The sequence below is a fragment of the Staurois parvus genome, unplaced genomic scaffold (genome assembly GCF_062004578.1).
Source record: "Staurois parvus isolate SC_StPar_1 unplaced genomic scaffold, SC_StPar_1.0 ptg001805l, whole genome shotgun sequence".
Taxonomy (NCBI): Eukaryota; Metazoa; Chordata; class Amphibia; order Anura; family Ranidae; genus Staurois; species Staurois parvus.
The window spans coordinates 26,860-47,177 of NW_028319601.1; the positions used below are offsets into that span (position 1 = coordinate 26,860).

At 43.7% G+C, this 20,318-nt stretch overlaps 1 protein-coding gene across 1 annotated transcript in view; it reads right to left on the reverse strand.

The window, feature by feature from the left end:
• The window catches only part of ICE2 (interactor of little elongation complex ELL subunit 2), a gene marked incomplete at its 3' end in the record, with an annotated part of 111,479 nt that overhangs the window by 26,285 nt on the left and 64,876 nt on the right, over positions 1-20,318 (reverse strand). The window contains exons 9-11 of the mRNA XM_089663923.1: positions 16,146-16,368; positions 15,466-15,930; positions 13,850-14,028 (exon numbers count right to left, since the gene is read on the reverse strand). Coding sequence (XP_089520049.1) covers positions 13,850-14,028; positions 15,466-15,930; positions 16,146-16,368 — 867 coding nt within the window. The remainder of the gene's footprint in view (positions 1-13,849; positions 14,029-15,465; positions 15,931-16,145; positions 16,369-20,318) is intronic.

The following is a 20,318-nucleotide window of genomic DNA, read 5'->3' on the forward strand; positions in this document are numbered from 1 at the left end:
AAGTTCTCGGTTTTTAAAAGCACTTTCTGCATTTGATTTAATCACTTAAGGAGTATGCAGATTCTTTATATTTTAACCACATGCCGCCCAGCCACTGTAGAAACACGTTGGTAGGGCGGCACGGCTGGGCAAAACCACGTTTTAAAACGTGTATTTGAAAAACAGGTAGGGGGCGTGCGCAAGGCGCGCCACCGCCCTACCTGTCCCGCCGATCATGGCCGCGGATGTCAGTCGCCGGGTCACAGTCGGTCGTTACCAGCTGTGTCCCGCCGATTAGTGGCAATCACTCACAGAGAGCAGGGCTGCAGTAGCTCTGCTCTCTGTCAGTTCCCTATCAGCTCCTGACATGCTGAGCCAGAGAGAAGAGTTTCTCTCTCCCGATCAGCTGTCCCCGTGCAGTACACACCTCCGCCCCCTAGTAAAACACTCCCCTCACACAGTTAACCCTTTCAGTAAATAAAAAAGTTAACCCCTTCCTCCCCAGTGCCATTAGTACAGTGTCAGTGTTTTTTTTTTTTTAACTGATCACTGTATTGGTGTCACTGGGGATGTCAATGACCCCAAGTCAGTTCCCCCCCTCCCGTGTCAGAATGTCCGCCGCAGTCCTGCCATAAGTCGCTGATCGCCGCCATTATTAGTATAAAAAAAAATCCCAGTATTTTTCCTGCCATTTGTAAACGCTATAACGTTCACGTAAACCAATTAATTTACACGTATTGGGTTTTTGTTTAGCAAAGACATGTCGCAGAATACATTTTGGCTGAAATTTATGACGAAATTAGATTTTTTAATTTTTGTAGCAAAAAGTCCAAAATATTGTTTTTTTTTCTCAAAATAATCCTGAAAAACAAGTTGGATTTGAGTCTATAATTTGTCACAGCTTATATTAAGTTCTCGGTTTTTAAAAGCACTTTCTGCATTTGATTTAATCACTTAAGGAGTATGCAGATTCTTTATATTTTAACCACATGCCGCCCAGCCACTGTAGAAACACGTTGGTAGGGCGGCACGGCTGGGCAAAACCACGTTTTAAAACGTGTATTTGAAAAACAGGTAGGGGGCGTGCGCAAGGCGCGCCACCGCCCTACCTGTCCCGCCGATCATGGCCGCGGATGTCAGTCGCCGGGTCACAGTCGGTCGTTACCAGCTGTGTCCCGCCGATTAGTGGCAATCACTCACAGAGAGCAGGGCTGCAGTAGCTCTGCTCTCTGTCAGTTCCCTATCAGCTCCTGACATGCTGAGCCAGAGAGAAGAGTTTCTCTCTCCCGATCAGCTGTCCCCGTGCAGTACACACCTCCGCCCCCTAGTAAAACACTCCCCTCACACAGTTAACCCTTTCAGTAAATAAAAAAGTTAACCCCTTCCTCCCCAGTGCCATTAGTACAGTGTCAGTGTTTTTTTTTTTTTTAACTGATCACTGTATTGGTGTCACTGGGGATGTCAATGACCCCAAGTCAGTTCCCCCCCTCCCGTGTCAGAATGTCCGCCACAGTCCTGCCATAAGTCGCTGATCGCCGCCATTATTAGTATAAAAAAAAATCCCAGTATTTTTCCTGCCATTTGTAAACGCTATAACGTTCACGTAAACCAATTAATTTACACGTATTGGGTTTTTGTTTAGCAAAGACATGTCGCAGAATACATTTTGGCTGAAATTTATGACGAAATTAGATTTTTTAATTTTTGTAGCAAAAAGTCCAAAATATTGTTTTTTTTTCTCAAAATTGTCAGCCTTTTTTTTTTTATAGGGCAAAAAATTAAAAATGCACAGCGATCAAATACCACCGAAAGAAAGCTCTATTTGTGTGGAAAAAAAGGACATAAATTTCATTTATGCACAGTATCGCATGACCGCACAATTGTCCGTTAAACTAGTGCAGCGCTGTATAGCAAAAAAATGGCGTAAATTGCAGTATCTATACCAGGGGTGGGCAAACTTTTTGACTTGAGGGCCGCAATGGGTTCATATATTGGACCCGGGGGCCGGACCAAGAGTAGATGAATGATGTGTATGTGTCATCCATAGTAAGTATAGTAATATTCCCCCATAGTAAGCATAGTAATTAATCCCCCATATAGTAATTCATCCCCCATAGTAATTCATCCCCCATATAGTAATTCGTCCCCCATATAGTAATTCGTCCCCCATATAGTAATTCGTCCCCCATATAGTAATTCGTCCCCCATATAGCAATTCATCCCCCATATAGTAATTCATCCCCCACATAGTAATTCATCCTTCATATTAATTCATCCCCCATATAGTAATTCATCCCCCATATAGTAAGTCCCCCATATAGTAATTCATTCCCCATATAGTAAGTCCCCCATATAGTAAGTCCCCCATATAGTAATTCATTCCCCATATAGTAAGTCCCCCATATAGTAATTCATTCCCCATATAGTAAGTCCCCCATATAGTAATTCATTCCCCATATAGTAAGTCCTCCATATAGTAATTCATTCCCCATATAGTAAGTCCCCCCTATAGTAATTCATCCCCCATATAGTAAGTCCCCCCTATAGTAATTCATCCCCCATATAGTAATTCATCCCCCATATAGTAAGTCCCCCATATAGTAATTCATTCCCCATATAGTAAGTCCCCCATATAGTAATTCATTCCCCATATAGTAAGTCCTCCATATAGTAATTCATTCCCCATATAGTAAGTCCTCCATATAGTAATTCATTCCCCATATAGTAAGTCCCCCATATAGTAATTCATTCCCCATATAGTAATTCATCCCCCATATAGTAAGTCCCCCATATAGTAATTCATTCCCCATATAGTAAGTCCCCCATATAGTAATTCATTCCCCATATAGTAAGTCCCCCATATAGTAAGTCCTCCATATAGTAATTCATTCCCCATATAGTAAGTCCCCCATATAGTAAGTCCCCCATATAGTAAGTCCCCCATATAGTAATTCATTCCCCATATAGTAAGTCCTCCATATAGTAATTCATTCCCCATATAGTAAGTCCCCCATATAGTAAGTCCCCCATATAGTAATTCATTCCCCATATAGTAAGTCCCCCATATAGTAATTCATCCCCCATATAGTAAGTCCCCCATATAGTAAGTCCCCCATATAGTAAGTCCCCCCTGTGTCAATTCACTTACCTTTGCTCCACGCGTTCCTCTCGTATTCCCGCGCCGTTCTGGTCTTCAGGGAGGACTGTGAGAGAAGAGTTCGTCACGCTGCCCCGCCTACATCCAGGCTGCCCCGCCTACATCGTGACAGCTGCAGAGTCCTGACGCCCGAGAGGAGGGAGGGGGCGGCCATCCGAGAGGGGGGGCGGCCATCCGAGAGGAGGGGAGGGGAGAGGAGGAGAAGAGGCCGCCCGCCCGCCCGCCCGAGAGGAGGGAGGGGAGCGGGCGCCCCGCACGCATCTAAGTTTGTAAAGAGCCGCGGCTTGCCGACCACTGGCCTTGCGGGAGCATAGCTCCGCGGGCCGGATTAAAAGGTCCGCCGGGCCGTATACGGCCCGCGGGCCGTAGTTTGCCCATTGCTGATCTATACCATAGTTTGTAGACGCTATAACTTTCACACAAAGCAATCAATATACACTTATTGGGATTTTTTTACCAAAAACATGTAGCAGAATACATTTTTGCCTAAATTTATAACTAACTTTGAGTTTACTATATATTTTTTATAGCTGAAAGTAAAAAATATTGTTTTTCTTCAAAATTTTTGGTCTTTTCTTGTTTATAGCGTGAAAAATAAAAAGCGCACAGGTGATCAAATACCACCGAAAGAAAGCTCTATTTGTGTGAAAAAAAGGACGTAAATTTCGTTTGGGTGCAGAATTGCATGACCGTGCAATTATCAGTTGAATTAGTGCAGCGCCGAGTAGCAAAAAGAGGCCTGGTCATTAAGGGGGGTAAATCCTCAGGAGGGCAAGTGGTTAATTCTTGACTAGGTTCCAGTTTATGTTGGTGCCATGACCGATGCCCAAGGTTTTCTGTTTCACAGTGACTTCTCTTTCAGCAACCTATGGAGCCACCCTTGCATGCAGGGACTATAGTTGTGAACTTATACCAGGGTTTATCAACCTTTTTACCTTGGAGGAACCCTTGGAAAGAAGCGTGAGATCTCAGGGAACCTCTGAAAAATTTTTTTGATCTACAGCTCACAGAACATTGGTATGATTAGCGAGCTGCTGATATAACAATTGTTTTTATAAAGGCTTTAAATACTAGAATATTAAATACTCACATATTAAAACTCACCTTTTTAACCGCTTCCCAACTGCCCAATAGCAGAACTACTGCTACAGGGCGGCAGGGCTGCACAAAATCACGTATATATATATGTGATTTTGTATTTCCAGGTAGGGAGCGTGCACGCTGCCATTCGCAGCTACAGCTGTCGATCACCGGGTCACGGCCAGAGCTTCCCTGCTGGCACCCGGCGATCACCGAGCAACACTGTCAAGGGAGAGGTCTGTATGTAAACAACACAGATCTCTCCCGTCAGCATCAGCATGCTGCTTTGTATTGCTCTGCATAGCAAAGCAATACAAAACAGTGTGCTTACATAGTAAAGCACACACAGACAACATAGTAAAACAACACACAGTTAACCCTTTGATCGCCCCAGATGTTAACCCCTTCCTGGCCAGTGTGATTAGTACAGTGTCAGTGCTTTTTATTAGCATTGATCACTGTATTAGTGTCACTGTGGATGTAGTTGGCAATTAGTCAATTTCCCCCAGCAGTGTCAGAATACCCGCCGCAGTCCCGCTATAAGTCGCTGATCGCTGCCATTACTAGTATAAAAAAAAAAATACATTCCAGTATATATACCGCCATTTGTAGATGCTATAATTTCCATGTAAACCAATTTACACGTATTGGAATATTGTCGGTCTTTTTTTGTTGCACAAAATGGCCTGGTCAGGAAGGGGGGTAAATCCTCTGGAGAGCAAGTGGTTAACATGAAACTTGTGTTTGCTTTTTACTGCACAGAGATCAGCAGGTTACATTACATGGGGGGCACAGCAGGGCACATTACTAAGAAGCAGCGGGGCACACATGGAGGTACAGCAGGTCACACATTACATAGGGGCACACCAGGTCACACATTACATGTGGGACATAGCAGAGCACACTTTAAATGGGGCTACACAGCAGAGCACACTTTAAATGAGGGGCACAGCAGGGCGCACATTACATGAGGGGCACAGCAGGGCGCACATTACATGAGGGGCACAGAAGGGTGCACAATACATGAGGGCACAGCAGGGCACACAATACGTGAGGGGCACAGCAGGGCACACAATACGTGAGGGGCACAGCAGGGCACACAATACGTGAGGGGCACAGCAGGGCGCACAATACGTGAGGGGCACAGCAGGGCGCACAATACATGAGGGGCACAGCAGGGCGCACAATGCATGAGGGGCACAGCAGGGCGCACAATACATGAGGGGCACAGCAGGGCGCACAATACATGAGGGGCACAGCAGGGCGCACAATACATGAGGGGCACACAATACATGAGGGGCACAGCAGGGCGCACAATACATGTGGGACATAGCAGAGCACACTTTAAATGGGGCTGCATAGCAGGGTGCACTTTATATGAGGGGCACAGCAGGGTGCACTTTACATGAGGGGCACAGCAGGGTGCACATTACATGAGGGGCACAGTAGGGCGCACAATACATGAGGGGCACAGCAGGGCGCACAATACATGAGGGGCACAGCAGGGCGCACAATACATGAGGGGCGCACAATACATGAGGGGCACAGCAGGGCGCACAATACGTGAGGGGCACAGCAGGGCGCACAATACGTGAGGGGCACAGCAGGAAGGGGGGTAAATCCTCTGGAGAGCAAGTGGTTAACATGAAACTTGTGTTTGCTTTTTACTGCACAGAGATCAGCAGGTTACATTACATGGGGGGCACAGCAGGGCACATTACTAAGAAGCAGCGGGGCACACATGGAGGTACAGCAGGTCACACATTACATGTGGGACATAGCAGAGCACACTTTAAATGGGGCTACACAGCAGAGCACACTTTAAATGAGGGGCACAGCAGGGCGCACATTACATGAGGGGCACAGCAGGGCGCACATTACATGAGGGGCACAGCAGGGCGCACATTACATGAGGGGCACAGAAGGGTGCACAATACATGAGGGCACAGCAGGGCACACAATACGTGAGGGGCACAGCAGGGCACACAATACGTGAGGGGCACAGCAGGGCACACAATACGTGAGGGGCACAGCAGGGCGCACAATACGTGAGGGGCACAGCAGAGCGCACAATACATGAGGGGCACAGCAGGGCGCACAATACATGAGGGGCACACCAGGTCACACATTACATGTGGGACATAGCAGAGCACACTTTAAATGGGGCTGCACAGCAGGGTGCACAATACATGAGGGGCACAGCAGGGCGCACAATACATGAGGGGCACAGCAGGGTGCACAATACATGAGGGGCACAGCAGGGCGCACAATACATGAGGGGCACAGCAGGGCGCACAATACATGAGGGGCACAGCAGGGCGCACAATACATGAGGGGCACAGCAGGGCGCACAATACATGAGGGGCACAGCAGGGCGCACAATACATGAGGGGCACACAATACATGAGGGGCACACAATACATGAGGGGCACACAATACATGAGGGGCACAGCAGGGCGCACAATACATGTGGGACATAGCAGAGCACACTTTAAATGGGGCTGCATAGCAGGGTGCACTTTATATGAGGGGCACAGCAGGGTGCACTTTACATGAGGGGCACAGCAGGGCGCACAATACATGAGGGGCACAGTAGGGCGCACAATACATGAGGGGCACAGCAGGGCGCACAATACATGAGGGGCACAGCAGGGCGCACAATACATGAGGGGCACAGCAGGGCGCACAATACATGAGGGGCGCACAATACATGAGGGGCACAGCAGGGCGCACAGTACGTGAGGGGCACAGCAGGGCGCACAGTACGTGAGGGGCACAGCAGGGCGCACAGTACGTGAGGGGCACAGCAGGGCGCACAATACGTGAGGGGCACAGCAGTGCGCACAATACGTGAGGGGCACAGCAGGGCGCACAAAACGTGAGGGGCACAGCAGGGCGCACAATACGTGAGGGGCACAGCAGGGCGCACAATACGTGAGGGGCACAGCAGGGCGCACAATACGTGAGGGGCACAGCAGGGCGCACAATACGTGAGGGGCACAGCAGGGCGCACAATACGTGAGGGGCACAGCAGGGCGCACAATACGTGAGGGGCACAGCAGGGCGCACAATACGTGAGGGGCACAGCAGGGCGCACAATACGTGAGGGGCACAGCAGGGCGCACAATACGTGAGGGGCACAGCAGGGCGCACAATACGTGAGGGGCACAACAGGGCGCACAATACGTGAGGGGCACAGCAGGGCGCACAATACGTGAGGGGCACAGCAGGGCGCACAATACGTGAGGGGCACAGCAGGGCGCACAATACGTGAGGGGCACAGCAGGGCGCACAATACGTGAGGGGCACAGCAGGGCGCACAATACGTGAGGGGCACAGCAGGGCTCACAATACATGAGGGGCACAGCAGGGCGCACATTTCATAGGGGTCACAGCAGGGCGCACATTTCATAGGGGTCACAGCAGGGCACACATTACATAGGGGTCACAGCAGGGCACACATTACATAGGGGTCACAGCAGGGCACACATTACATAGGGATCACAGCAGGGCACACATTTCATAGGGGTCACAGCAGGGCACACATTACATAGGGATCACAGCAGGGCACACATTTCATAGGGGTCACAGCAGGGCACACATTACATGAGGGGCACAGCAGGGCGCACAATACATGAGGGGCACAGCAGGGCGCACATTTCATAGGGGTCACAGCAGGGCACACATTACATAGGGGTCACAGCAGGGCACACATTACATAGGGATCACAGCAGGGCACACATTTCATAGGGGTCACAGCAGGGCACACATTACATGAGGGGCACAGCAGGGCGCACAATACATGAGGGGCACAGCAGGGCACACATTACATAGGGGTCACAGCAGGGCACACATTACATAGGGGTCACAGCAGGGCACACATTACATAGGGGTCACAGCAGGGCACACATTACATAGGGATCACAGCAGGGCACACATTTCATAGGGGTCACAGCAGGGCACACATTACATGAGGGGCACAGCAGGGCGCACAATACATGAGGGGCACAGCAGGGCGCACATTTCATAGGGGTCACAGCAGGGCACACATTACATAGGGATCACAGCAGGGCACACATTTCATAGGGGTCACAGCAGGGCACACATTACATGAGGGCACAGCAGGGCACACATTACATGAGGGCACAGCAGGGCAGGCATTACATGGAGGGCGCACATTACATTGGGGTTTCCATCTCATTCAGAGGTGCAGGAGTCCTGTTGTGGTACGCTGTTCCCCGCCCACCCTCAACTCTCGTCCATCCCATGTGATGTCACATACAAGCACCTGGGATAGACAGGAATGGAGAAGGAACAGCAGACAGACTTGCTGCTTCTGTGCAGTTCTGCGTGCAGGGAAAAGAATAGGAATGCATTCGCTAAGTTGGGATGCAATTTACCCATCATATGCCTGCAACTGATGGCTAGATCACACGGAAACCCCTGGGGACTTCTCATGGAACCAACACATATTGAGAAATCCTAATCTATACACTGTGTGCATCAACAGAAACACCTAGGGGTCAGCTCACGAATGTTTAATTGCATGATATATTTGTGTTTTAAACACAATATCTCGTGATACGTAAACTGTGAGTTTATTATCTGTAAATACCTCAAATGCAGTAAAGATCCAAAAAAAAAATTACATTAAAGTGAATTCACTGAAAAAAAAATAGTTTGTTAACTACCTTGTAGTCTATCCACTCACTGTTTATCGAATGCATTAATTAAGAGATGAAACATTTGGCAGCGGTACGCCAACCACTGCTATATGTGATAGTTTCAGGTCAGCAATGCCGACAGGTGCCAGCTCTCTGACAACCAGCACCCCTGAGCTGGAACTTTCAAAATCAGCAGTGGTAGGAATACCACTGCTAGATGTTTCACTTCCCGCGGCAACCAAAACGTCCAGTCTGTAGTAAAATAACATGTAAAATAATGTGTTAAATACCCAAAATAAAAAAATGAATGCATGCGATATTTATCCATTTCCCCTGGGTAGACATTGTATTACGTCCTGGGAAGGAAGTGGTTATATCGGGATGATGCCTGCACTTGTAGGCATCATACTGGTATCAAAATTTTCCACCAGCGTTTCCCTATAAAGCAGAAGTGATTCGACTGGCTGTTCTGTTCTGAGGGTGCGGAAGGGGTTCCCCCCCTCCCGCCACTCTTTCCCAGGCTCTCCCATCCAATCAGGGAGTCTGGGACCACTGTGACCAGTGGCAATGGCTCTACCATACAGAGACAGAGAAACTGATGTTGTTCCTCCCTCTCTGTGACCCCAGAAGCTGGAAACAATATGCAAAATGAACAGAGTTACCCTATTCCCAATGTTAAATATAATCTAAACAATCCCTACCATATCAAATTACTGTAAACATACAGTGGATATAAAAAGTCTACACACCCGTTAAAATGTCAGGACTTTGTGATGTAAAAAAATTAGACAAAGATAAATCATTTCAGAACTTTTTGCACCTTTAATGTGACCTATAAACTGTACAACTCAATTGAAAAACAAATTGAAATCTTTTAGGGGGGGAGTAAACATAAAAAACTAAAATAATGTGGTTGCATAACTGTGCACACGCTCTTATAACTGAGGATGTAGCTGTGTTCAGAATTAAGCAATCACATAAATTATGTTAAATAGGAGTCAGTACACACCTGCCATCAGTTAAAGTGCCTCTGATTCACCCTAAATAAAGTTCAGCTGTTCTAGTAGGCCTTTCCTGACATTTTCTTAGTCACATCCTACAGCAAAAGCCATGGTCCACAGAGAGTTTCCAAAGCATCAGAAGGATCTCATTGTTAAAAGATATCAGTCAGGAGAGGGGTATCAAAGAATTTCCAAGGCATTAGAAATACCACGGAACACAGTGAAGACAGTCATCATCAAGTGAAGAAAATATGGCGCAACAGTGACATTACCAAGAACTGGACCTCACTCCAAAATTGATGAAAAGACGAGAAGAAAACTGGTCTGGGGAGCTGCCAAGAGGCCTACAGTAACATTAAAGGAGATGCAGGAATATCTGGCAAGTACTGGCTGTGTGGCTTCATATGTTTGTGGGGTAGAGTGGCAAGACAGAAGCCTTTTCTAACGAAGAAAAACATCCAAGCCCAGCTAAATTTGGTCTGGTGAAACCAAGGTTGAACTTTTTGGCCATAATTTCAAAAGATATGTTTGGCGCAAACACAACACATCATCAAAAGAACACCATACCCACAGTGAAGCATGGTGGTGGTGAAGCATGCTTTGGGGCTGTTTTTCCTCAGCTGGAACAAGGGCCTTAGTCAAGGTAGAGGGAATTATGAACAGTTCCAAATACCAGTCAATATTGGCACAATACATTCAGGCTTCTGCTAGAAAGCTGAACATGAAGATGAACATCTTTCAGCATGACAATGGCCCAAAGAATACATACAAATCAACAAAGGAATGGCTTCACCAGAAGAGGATTAAAGTTTTGGAATGCCCCAGCCAGAGCTCAGACCTGAATCTAATCAAAAATCTGTGGGGGTCATCTGAAGAGGGTTGTGCACAGGAGATGCCCTCACAATCTGATAGCTTTAGAGTGTTTTTGCAGGGAAGAGTGAGCAAATATTTCCAAGTCAAGATGCACCATGCTGATAGACTCATACCCCCAAAAAGGCTGAGTGCTGTAATAAAATCAAAAGACGCTTCAACAAGGTATTAGTTTAAGGGTGTGCACACTTATGCAACCATATTTTAGTTTTTTATTTTTACTTCTCTCCACCTAAAAGATTTCAGTTTGTTGTTCAACTGAGTTGTACAGTGTATAGGTTACTTTAAAAGGTGGAAAAAGTTCTGAAATGATTTATCTTTGCAGCACAGTGGCTAAATGGTTAGCACTTCCGCCTGGCAGCACTAGGGTCGTTGGTTCGAATCCCAGCCATGGCACCTCCTGCCTGGAGTTTGCATGTGCTCCCTGTGCATATGTGGGTTTCTTCCGGGTACTCCGGTTTCCTCTCACACTCCAAAGACATGCTGGCAGGTGAATTAGCTCCTGTCTAAATTGGCCCTAGTATGTGTATGTATGAATGTGAGTTAGGGACCTTAGATTGTACGCCCCTTGAGGGTTAGGGACTGATGTGAATGTACAATATATATGTAAAGCGTTGTGTAAACTGATGGCGCTAAATAAGTACCTGAAATAAATAATAAATGTTTGTCTTGTTTGTTTACATCACAGAAACTTGACATTTTAACAGGGGTGTATAGACTTTTTATATCCACTGTACATATATCAATATGTGCAAAAAGAAAAAAAAAAATCTAAAAAAATACTTCATGCAATAAAAATACAATAATAAGGTGCCACATGCAATGTGCGAACACACAAATTCATATAAAGTTCATGTAATAATGATCCAGTAATGTGTAATATCTACAAACAAATAAAGAATGTGTACGTGTTTGTAATGTCCACCATAAAAATACATTTATCCATACTTCTTCTTAATGTTCTAGATACTAGATAAACTTACCAGAGCTCAATGCTGGTAATATTATAAACCAGCTAATAGCGTGTTACACTCTGGAAGTAAAGATCTGCAGGTTAACAATCCCCTTCTCAAGAGACCTCTCAGAAAAGATCATTCACTATAGTTCAATAAGAAGAGGGGAGCTCCCATAGCGTAAAACCATTTAAAATCTTTTACTGCGTAAAAACAATTAGAAAACTAACATTTACATTCGTCATTCGACTTCGTGATGGTATAGCAGGGATTGTTTAGCTTACATGTAAGTTTGGGAGTAGGGTAGTGCTTGATGATAGGTCCCTTCCTTTTTTTTTTTTTTTTTTACCTGTTACTCAGTTTCCTGTATAACATTTTCTTTTTTTTCAGAAACTGGAAACAGCTAGGATTTTGTCACCTCCGGTTTTGGCTCTTTGTTTACCTGGCCGTTCGTGGCCAGGAAAGCAGCCGGTCAGACTGATCTGTGTCTAATCGGCTGCATTGGAGGCCAGAGGAAAGATCTGCGGTCTAATAGACCCCAGATCTCTCTATAAAGAGGACATGTCATGGCCCATGCTATCACAAGGTATGTTATTCATCGCTTGTGAAAACAAAAAAGTTGAGAAAAAAAAAAGGAAAACATTTAAAGACACAGTGTAGAAAAAGTTTTATATAAAAAAAAATAAAAACAATAAAAAAGGTCTGACAACTGACACATACCATCACAAGGTCACGGCGTACACAGATGACCTGCTTTTTTATATCACAGATCCAATGACCTCCCTATCAGTCCTATTATTGGAATTACATACCTATGGAGAGCTGTCAAATTTTAAAGTGAATCTGCAAAAATTAAAAGCACTCAATGTCACTCTCGCACCCAGGGCCCTCAATAACCTCAGTGGCAATTTCCCCTTCTACTGGGCCTCTCAAGCCATCCAATACTTGGGTACTAAAATCCCTTCTAATCTTCAACTCCATTTTTCCAATTACACTTCCAGCCGTTAATGTCCACCATAACCACTGATCTAGAGAAATGGCATTACTTGGCTGTCTCCTGCTCTGGCTGGTGGAATTTTCCCAAGATGAATATTGTGCCATGTCTACTATACCTTCTGCAGGCTCTCCCCATTAAAATACCGCAAAAAGTATTTCTGGGCGCTCAGGGCAGCCTTCATTAAATATGTCTGACAAAGAAGATCGTCCAACTCAAAAGATCCAAGCTTCGAGGGGGTGTAGGCCTTCCGGATCCTGCCCTACATTGCACCACAGGGCACATGGCTCATGTAATTGACTGGTGCAAGCGCTCCTCTTACAAGCTCTGGGTCTCCCTGGAACAGGACTTCGTATCTTTCCCTCTGGCCGGACTTCCCTGGTCTAACGCCCTACTTTCCAGCATTCATCACTCACCCCTTGATAGAATCGATGCTACTTGAACTTAGTCGGTACTTTAAATTAGCCTAGTTTTCCCTCCCCACTGACGCCCATTATCGGTCACCTAGATTTTGCTCCAGGGTACACTGACAACGTCTTCCAAGGAGGACAATTGCCGCTTCCGATCACAGTGGAAGTGAGAGGGTGTACATGTCAAAATTGTGTACCCGCTCCCCAAATATGCCAATTTCTCATGAGGAGTGAGGAACCGGTACTTAAAGCCAAACTTCCACTTCTAAGTGGAGCGCCTCTTTAACCCCTATATTATCCTGTCGCTAAAACCACAATCTGTAAGTAGACTTCCTTATGATTAATGATGGTGTGATACACTGTAATAACAAGTTGAATAATTAAATTTCTGTGGGTAGCAGCAGACAGCCCCAGAGATTCTTGTGGAAATATGCTAATGGAAGGTTCATATAGATTAAGCCAATCACTACTGTTTTCCATAAAATAGAGCACGTGCAGAAGAGCATGCATGGCTAGGCCATATTAATTAACATGCCAGTGGAACACACATGTATACAATTTTTAAGTGGTTAGGGCAACCGACTACCTGTGTCTAAAAGTAGCTTTCCCCTGATTTATCAGTGCCAAAAGGTATAACAATGTATTGAATATTAGCTTTGTGCTTTTGTTCTAGCTTTATATATTTCATAGCAGTGAAAAAATACCGGGGTTACTTCTGTCCAGTAAGTAGAGACAACCCACCTTTTTAGTCACTTTTTCAGCATTTCGGCACCTTGCTGTAAGATTAGTATGAACAGTGCTCTGAAGCAGCAGGAGGATGTCATCTAGATTGAAGAGTTTGTATACAAGGTTCTCAGTGGGTTGCACTGTGTACTCATTCTCATTCTCTTTCAACGCCAAGAGATCATTAGACAGCAAAACTAAAAGGAAAAGACTCTTGTTAGATATATATAAAGTAGCATAGCAAATGGGAAAACTGCAAAAGCCAGTTAGGCAGAGACATTAGGAAAAGGTTTATTTGGTCAGATATGGCCATGGAGAAGACCATACATGACAATGTGGATGCTAACTACTTGCACCAGCAGTTACAAAAAAAAAAAAAAAAATGCAAACACACGTGCAAGTTTTAGAGAACTTATATATGTACTGGAACTGAAAGACTCACCTGCCATGGCATATATAACACGGGGCTGCTACTCAATAGAACATTAAGTCCTGGTTCACACAAGTGCATTTTTGGATTTGATAAGTCTGGATTTACATGACAAGTAAAATTGAATGTGTTTCTATTGATCATTCAGATACATGCGGTACAGTCACATTGTGTTTTTGAGAAAGGGTCCTGCATGAGTTTGGCATACTGAAGTCTATAGATTTGAATGGAAACAATCATAATACAATGCATTTGTCATTGCTTTTCCTTGGCACAGGGTTTAGTGTAGTGTGCATAGAGAGTGTAAAATCGTATTAAAAACGCATTGCTGTTCAAACAAAAACACATCTAATTTGCAATGCTCAATCGCACTCCAAATCTCGGCGATTTTAAACCACATATGTGTAAACCTAGGCTAACTAGGCGGAACTAAATCTATCGATTTAACAGTTTAAAAAAAGTTACATTCCGCACATGCTGGGAATGTAACAGTCACACTTGTGCTCTCAACAAAACTGTCAAACCATTAAGTAGATGGTAGCATAACTAGTCATATGTGCAGCATCATGGCAGCTGGAGATCAAATAGAGGCTAAGATGATAGTTTCCTTGGCTGAAAAGGATAGGAGGGTTTATTTCCACTTTAATATAATAATTTCTGTGGCTACTCACACATTTTACAGAATGGCTGTAGAGGTTTACAAACAGCCAGGCCAAAGATTCAAAAAAGTTTATCTCAGTCTCCCCAGTTGTAATCCATGGTGATGGTAGCTGATATAAAGTGGAACTCTAACAGAATTTTTTTCTACTTTTGGTTGGCGTGAGAAAGAGTTAAAAGCTCTGCTGTTTGTGTCCTTGTTTCAGAGTTTCGCTTTTACTTTCTGTCCTGGTGACCATGGCTACTAAAATAGAAAGTGAGAGGAAATCAAAAATTCCACATCTGTCACTGGACCAGGAACTTAGGGAACATCTCCCAATAGAGAGCACCTGCTCAAGTGACAATTGTTAAAATAAAATTTCTTCCCACTTTTTGGGAATTTCCTCCCACTTCTTGAAGTGTTTCTGGGATAGAAAATAAGTTAGAATCAGGAATAAAATAATGACACGGGTTCTAACCTTTCCAATTCAAATGCTGTAAATATAACATCCATATTCTGGCAAGATATTGGTGAAGAAATGAGAAACACAGGGGTGATAAAACCTACATTTTTCATTACTCCTGGAGTGATCAGCAGTTTCATTTCTCTCCTGTGATGAATCAGTAACCAAACTGACTGCAGGCTGGCGGCGTGCTGGGTTTTGAGACAGTTGTTCATTCTTCCCTGCATTTGCTGTGCTTGTGTGCTCCATCTTTTTTGTCCCAGGCTTCAGAAGCTGTGTTTGCATTTTCAGAATCTGCCCCAGTGGGTCAACATCACTTGAAATCTTCCGAGATTTCTTTTTGGGTGGCTGTTGCAGTATTTGTGCAGGTGAGGAAGTGGTAGCCTTGCTCACTAAAGAAGGGCTCTCCCCAATGCTTTTGTTTAAGTCATCATCAATCACAAGTCTGTCCTCGTCAGAATCACTGTAAGTCTCACTGCTGGTGAAGGACTGGATAATTTGTGGTTTACAGCTCGTTTCAGACATGTGCCAGCCGCTCTTTTCTTGTTCAATTCTCTCTGAATCAAGACCTTAAAAAGAAAAAGCATAAGGTCTGATGTATTAATATGTTTTTATCAAGAAACAGAGTCGCTTCCTCAAGTCATCCATCAGACTCAAATCTACACTGAAAGTTTCAAGCTAAATGGCAGCTCTGGGGAAACACACTGATGCTGAGAAATCCATGGTATCATTATTGTATTAGAGACATTGTAAATTAATTATAAAGTTAATAAATCTTGATTACCTAGCTTAACTTGGTGTATGTTTTTTATAGCCTCTTTCTTCTCATCTAGCTGGGAGTAGGTAGGAGGCTGTGTTAAGAAATCTGGAGACTTGTTATCAGACTGCGCAGCATCTGACTTATCAACTTTCATGGATCCAAATGTTTCCAGTTCTGTCACATCGCTCTCAAAATCTACTTCCTTGCTATCATATGCAGGTTTCCTATTTGCATACATTCTGTCAGCCTGAAAGAGTAACAAGAACAAATGTGGTGAATACATAGAGTTCAGCTTCATCTAAACTATTAAAGGACAAGTTCATTTTTAGTGAAAAACAGAATTTCAACAAAATCTTCATTTGTAATACTTTGTACTAAAATCGTAATTTTAGTGTCATTATAAGCAGAACAAATTACAGAATAAAAGGTATACTTTTAATCTACACTAACACAAATTATTTAAAAACAAATTGATCAAAGCAGAAAAATGAGCACAATCTTTTTGGGCATAGAATGCATATAAAATATATTATCACCAAATAAATCCTTGTTTGTCCTAGACAAAAAAAAAAAAAAAGAGTGGAAATGTAAAAAATAATCTAGTCCATAGGAGTATACAGGTGTGAGCATTGAACTGATTCAAGCAGCTTTTCTCAAGCAGGGTGTGTTTATATGTGTACGTACAGTTGTGACCAAAATTATTCAACCCCCACTGAAATTGAGTGTTTTGGCCAGTTTGACATTGCTTTTGATCATTCAGTCATCTTGCTTACATTTACATTAAAGAGGCACTTGTAGGTCAGACAAATATAACATAACAGTTATAATGAAATAACCACAAATGTCTTTTCTGTGCTCACAGCATTATCAGTTTTATTCAACCCCCAAGTGACATTCAATCTTAGTACTTAGTACAGCATCCTTTTACAGTTATAACAGCTTTTAAACGTGAAGCATAGCTTGACACAAGTGTCTTGCAGCGATCTACGGGTATCTTCGCCCATTCTTCATGGGCAAAGGCCTCCAGTTCAGTCACATTCTTAGGCTTGCGCACTGCAACTGCTTTCTTTAAGTCCCACCAGAGGTTCTCAATCGGATTTAAGTCTGGTGACTGCGATGGCCACTCCAAAATGTTCCAGCCTTTCCTCTGCAACCATGCTCTAGTGGACTTGGAGGTATGCTTGGGATCATTGTCCTGTTGAAAGGTCCAACGTCTCCCAAGCCTCAGGTGTGTGACGGACTGCATCACGTTTCCATCCAATATCTCCTGGTACTGAAGAGAATTCATGGTACCTTGCACACGCTGAAGCTTCCCTGTACCTGCAGAAGCAAAACAGCCCCAAAGCATGATTGACCCTCCACCATGCTTCACAGTAGGCAAGGTGTTCTTTTCATCATAGGCCTTGTTCTTCCTCCTCCAAACATAGCGTTGATCCATGGGCCCAAACAGTTCTAATTTTGTTTCATCAGTCCACAGAACACTATCCCACAACTTTTGTGGTTTGTCCACATGGCTTTTGGCATACTGCAGTCGACTCTTCTTATTCTTTGGAGACAGCAAGGGGGTACGCCTGGGAGTTCTGGCACGGAGGCCTTCATTACGCAGTGTGCGTCTTATTGTCTGGGCTGAAACTTCTGTACCCACATCTGACAAATCTTTTCTCAGTTCCTCAGCAGTCACACGGGGACTTCTCTCCACTCTACGCTTCAGGTAGCGCACAGCAGTCGAAGTCAGCATCTTCTTTCTGCCACGACCAGGTAGCGTTTCAACAGTGCCCTTTGCCTTGAATTTGCGAATGATGCTTCCTAAGGTGTCTCTTGGTATGTTTAACATCTTTGCAATCTTCTTATAGCCATTGCCCTTCCTGTGAAGAGAAATCACCTCTTCTCTTGTCTTCCTGGACCATTCTCTTGCCTTCACCATGTTTGTAACCACACCAGTAAATGTCTAGAAGGAGCTGAGTATCACAGTCATTTTAAAGCTGCCTAATTGGTGCTTATTATGCTTGATTGCTGCTCGGTGACATCCACAGGTGTTTTCAATACCTGATGGAAAGCACCTGTATGAACCTCTGTTCTTCAGAGTGGTAGTCTTTAAGGGGTTGAATAATTGTGGCAATGAAGAAACCACATAAGAACCATTTACTACTGTATTACATAAACAATTGATGTCATTTTAGTTGCATTTGGGTAGTTACAACGTCCTTGTAGGATTTGATTCTGAATACAATTCCAAATGTACACTATAGTCCCTAAACCCCTTTACAGCATTGGGGGTTGAATAATTTTGGTCACAACTGTATATATGTATGTGTGTGTTTTTATGCCTGTGTATGTATGTACGCAAGTATGTGAATGTGCATTTATATGTGTATGTTTGTATGCCTATGTATGTGTTTATTTGTGTATGTACGTAGAGTTGTGCCCAAGCGTTTGCATACCCTGGCAGAAATTGTGCAATTTTGAATTTTAAATTGAAAATATGACTGATCATGATAAAAAACTGTCTTTTATTTAAGGATAGTGATCATATGAAACCATTTATTATATTATAGTTGTTTGGCTTCTATTTAAATCATAATGATAACAGAAATCACCCAAATACAGCGAGGAACGGAAGTATTTGAACACCCTGCGATTTTGCAAGTTCTCCCACTTAGAAATCGTGGAGGGGTCTGAAATTCACATTGTAGGTGCATTCCCACTCTGAGAGACAGAATTAAAAAAAAAAAAATTCAGGGAATCATATTGTATGATTTTTAACCACTTCCTGTCTGGACACTTTTACTTCCTTCCTGTCCAGGGCAATTTTCAGCTTTCAGCGCTATCACACTTTGAATGACAATTGCGCAGTCATGCAACACTGTACCCATATGAATTACCATTTTTTTTTAGACAAATAAAGCTTTATTTTGGTGGTATTTATTCACCGCTGGGATTTTAATTTTTTTTGCTATGTAAAATTTTGAAAAAAATTGTTTTTCTTATAAAATTTTGAAAATAAATAATCTTTCATCATAAATCTTGGCCAAAATGTATTCCGTTATCTTTTTAGTAAAGAAAAAAAAAATAAGCCAAAATTAGTTTATAACCAAAAATTATAATTTTTAAACATTTTTTTGTTTTTATATTAGTATTTTTTTTTTTTTTTTTACATACTGTCACCCTAGCAGTACAGTGTCACCATGGTGACACTGTACTACTTGTGAGGGGTGATGAAGATTTTTTTTTTTTTTTACAGTGATTGCTTTTACACCCATATAGGATGTAAAAGCAATCATTTCTCTTTCTCTCTGTCTGCATTCTTGCAGCCATTGAGAACTACTGAGTGAGCTGTGATTGGTCACAGCTTGTCACATGGTACAAGGCTGTTGTAAATAGCCTCGTACCATGTGACCTCTGTGATCATTCACAGAATTCACACATAGTAAGCAATGATGTCACAAGTGACCTCAGGTGCCACAGGTAACCTCAGGAGAAATACAGGCTGCTTTGGAAAAAGGTGTGTTTTTTGTTTTTTAACCACTTCCCGTCCGGCCCATGTATATAAACGGCCGGACAGTGGCAGTGCAGGGGCGGGTGGCAGTTTATAAACAGCCTCCCCGCCCCCTGCTTGTGCGCGCTCCCCGGGAGGGCGCAGCACCGCAGTCCAGTGCCCGCTGTATCCTCCGTACACAGTGGAACACCGATCGTTGTACAGGACCTCTGTGTGAGGTCCCGATCATGTGATCACTAATTGGCCAATCAGTGATGACATGCAGAGTAGTAAGCAAGATGTCACTTGTGAAATCATTGCTTACTATGTGTGAAATCTGTGAATGATCACAGAGGTCACATGGTACAAGGCTATTCACAACAGCCTTGTACCATGTGACAAGCTGTGACCAATCACAGCTCACACAGTATTTCTCAATGGCTGCAAGAATGCAGCCAGAGAGAAGGAGAAACGATTGCTTTTACACCCATAAAGGCTGTAAAAGCAATCAGTGTAAAAAAAAAAATATATCTTCATAACTCCCCACAAGTAGTACAGTGTCATTATGGTGACACTATACTGCTAGGGTGACAGTATGTTAAAAAAAAAAAAAGTAAAACATTTTTTTTAACAATTATAATAATTTTTGGTTATAAACTAATTTGGGTTTTTATTTTTTGCTAAAATGATAACTGAATACATTTTGGCCAAGATTTATGAAG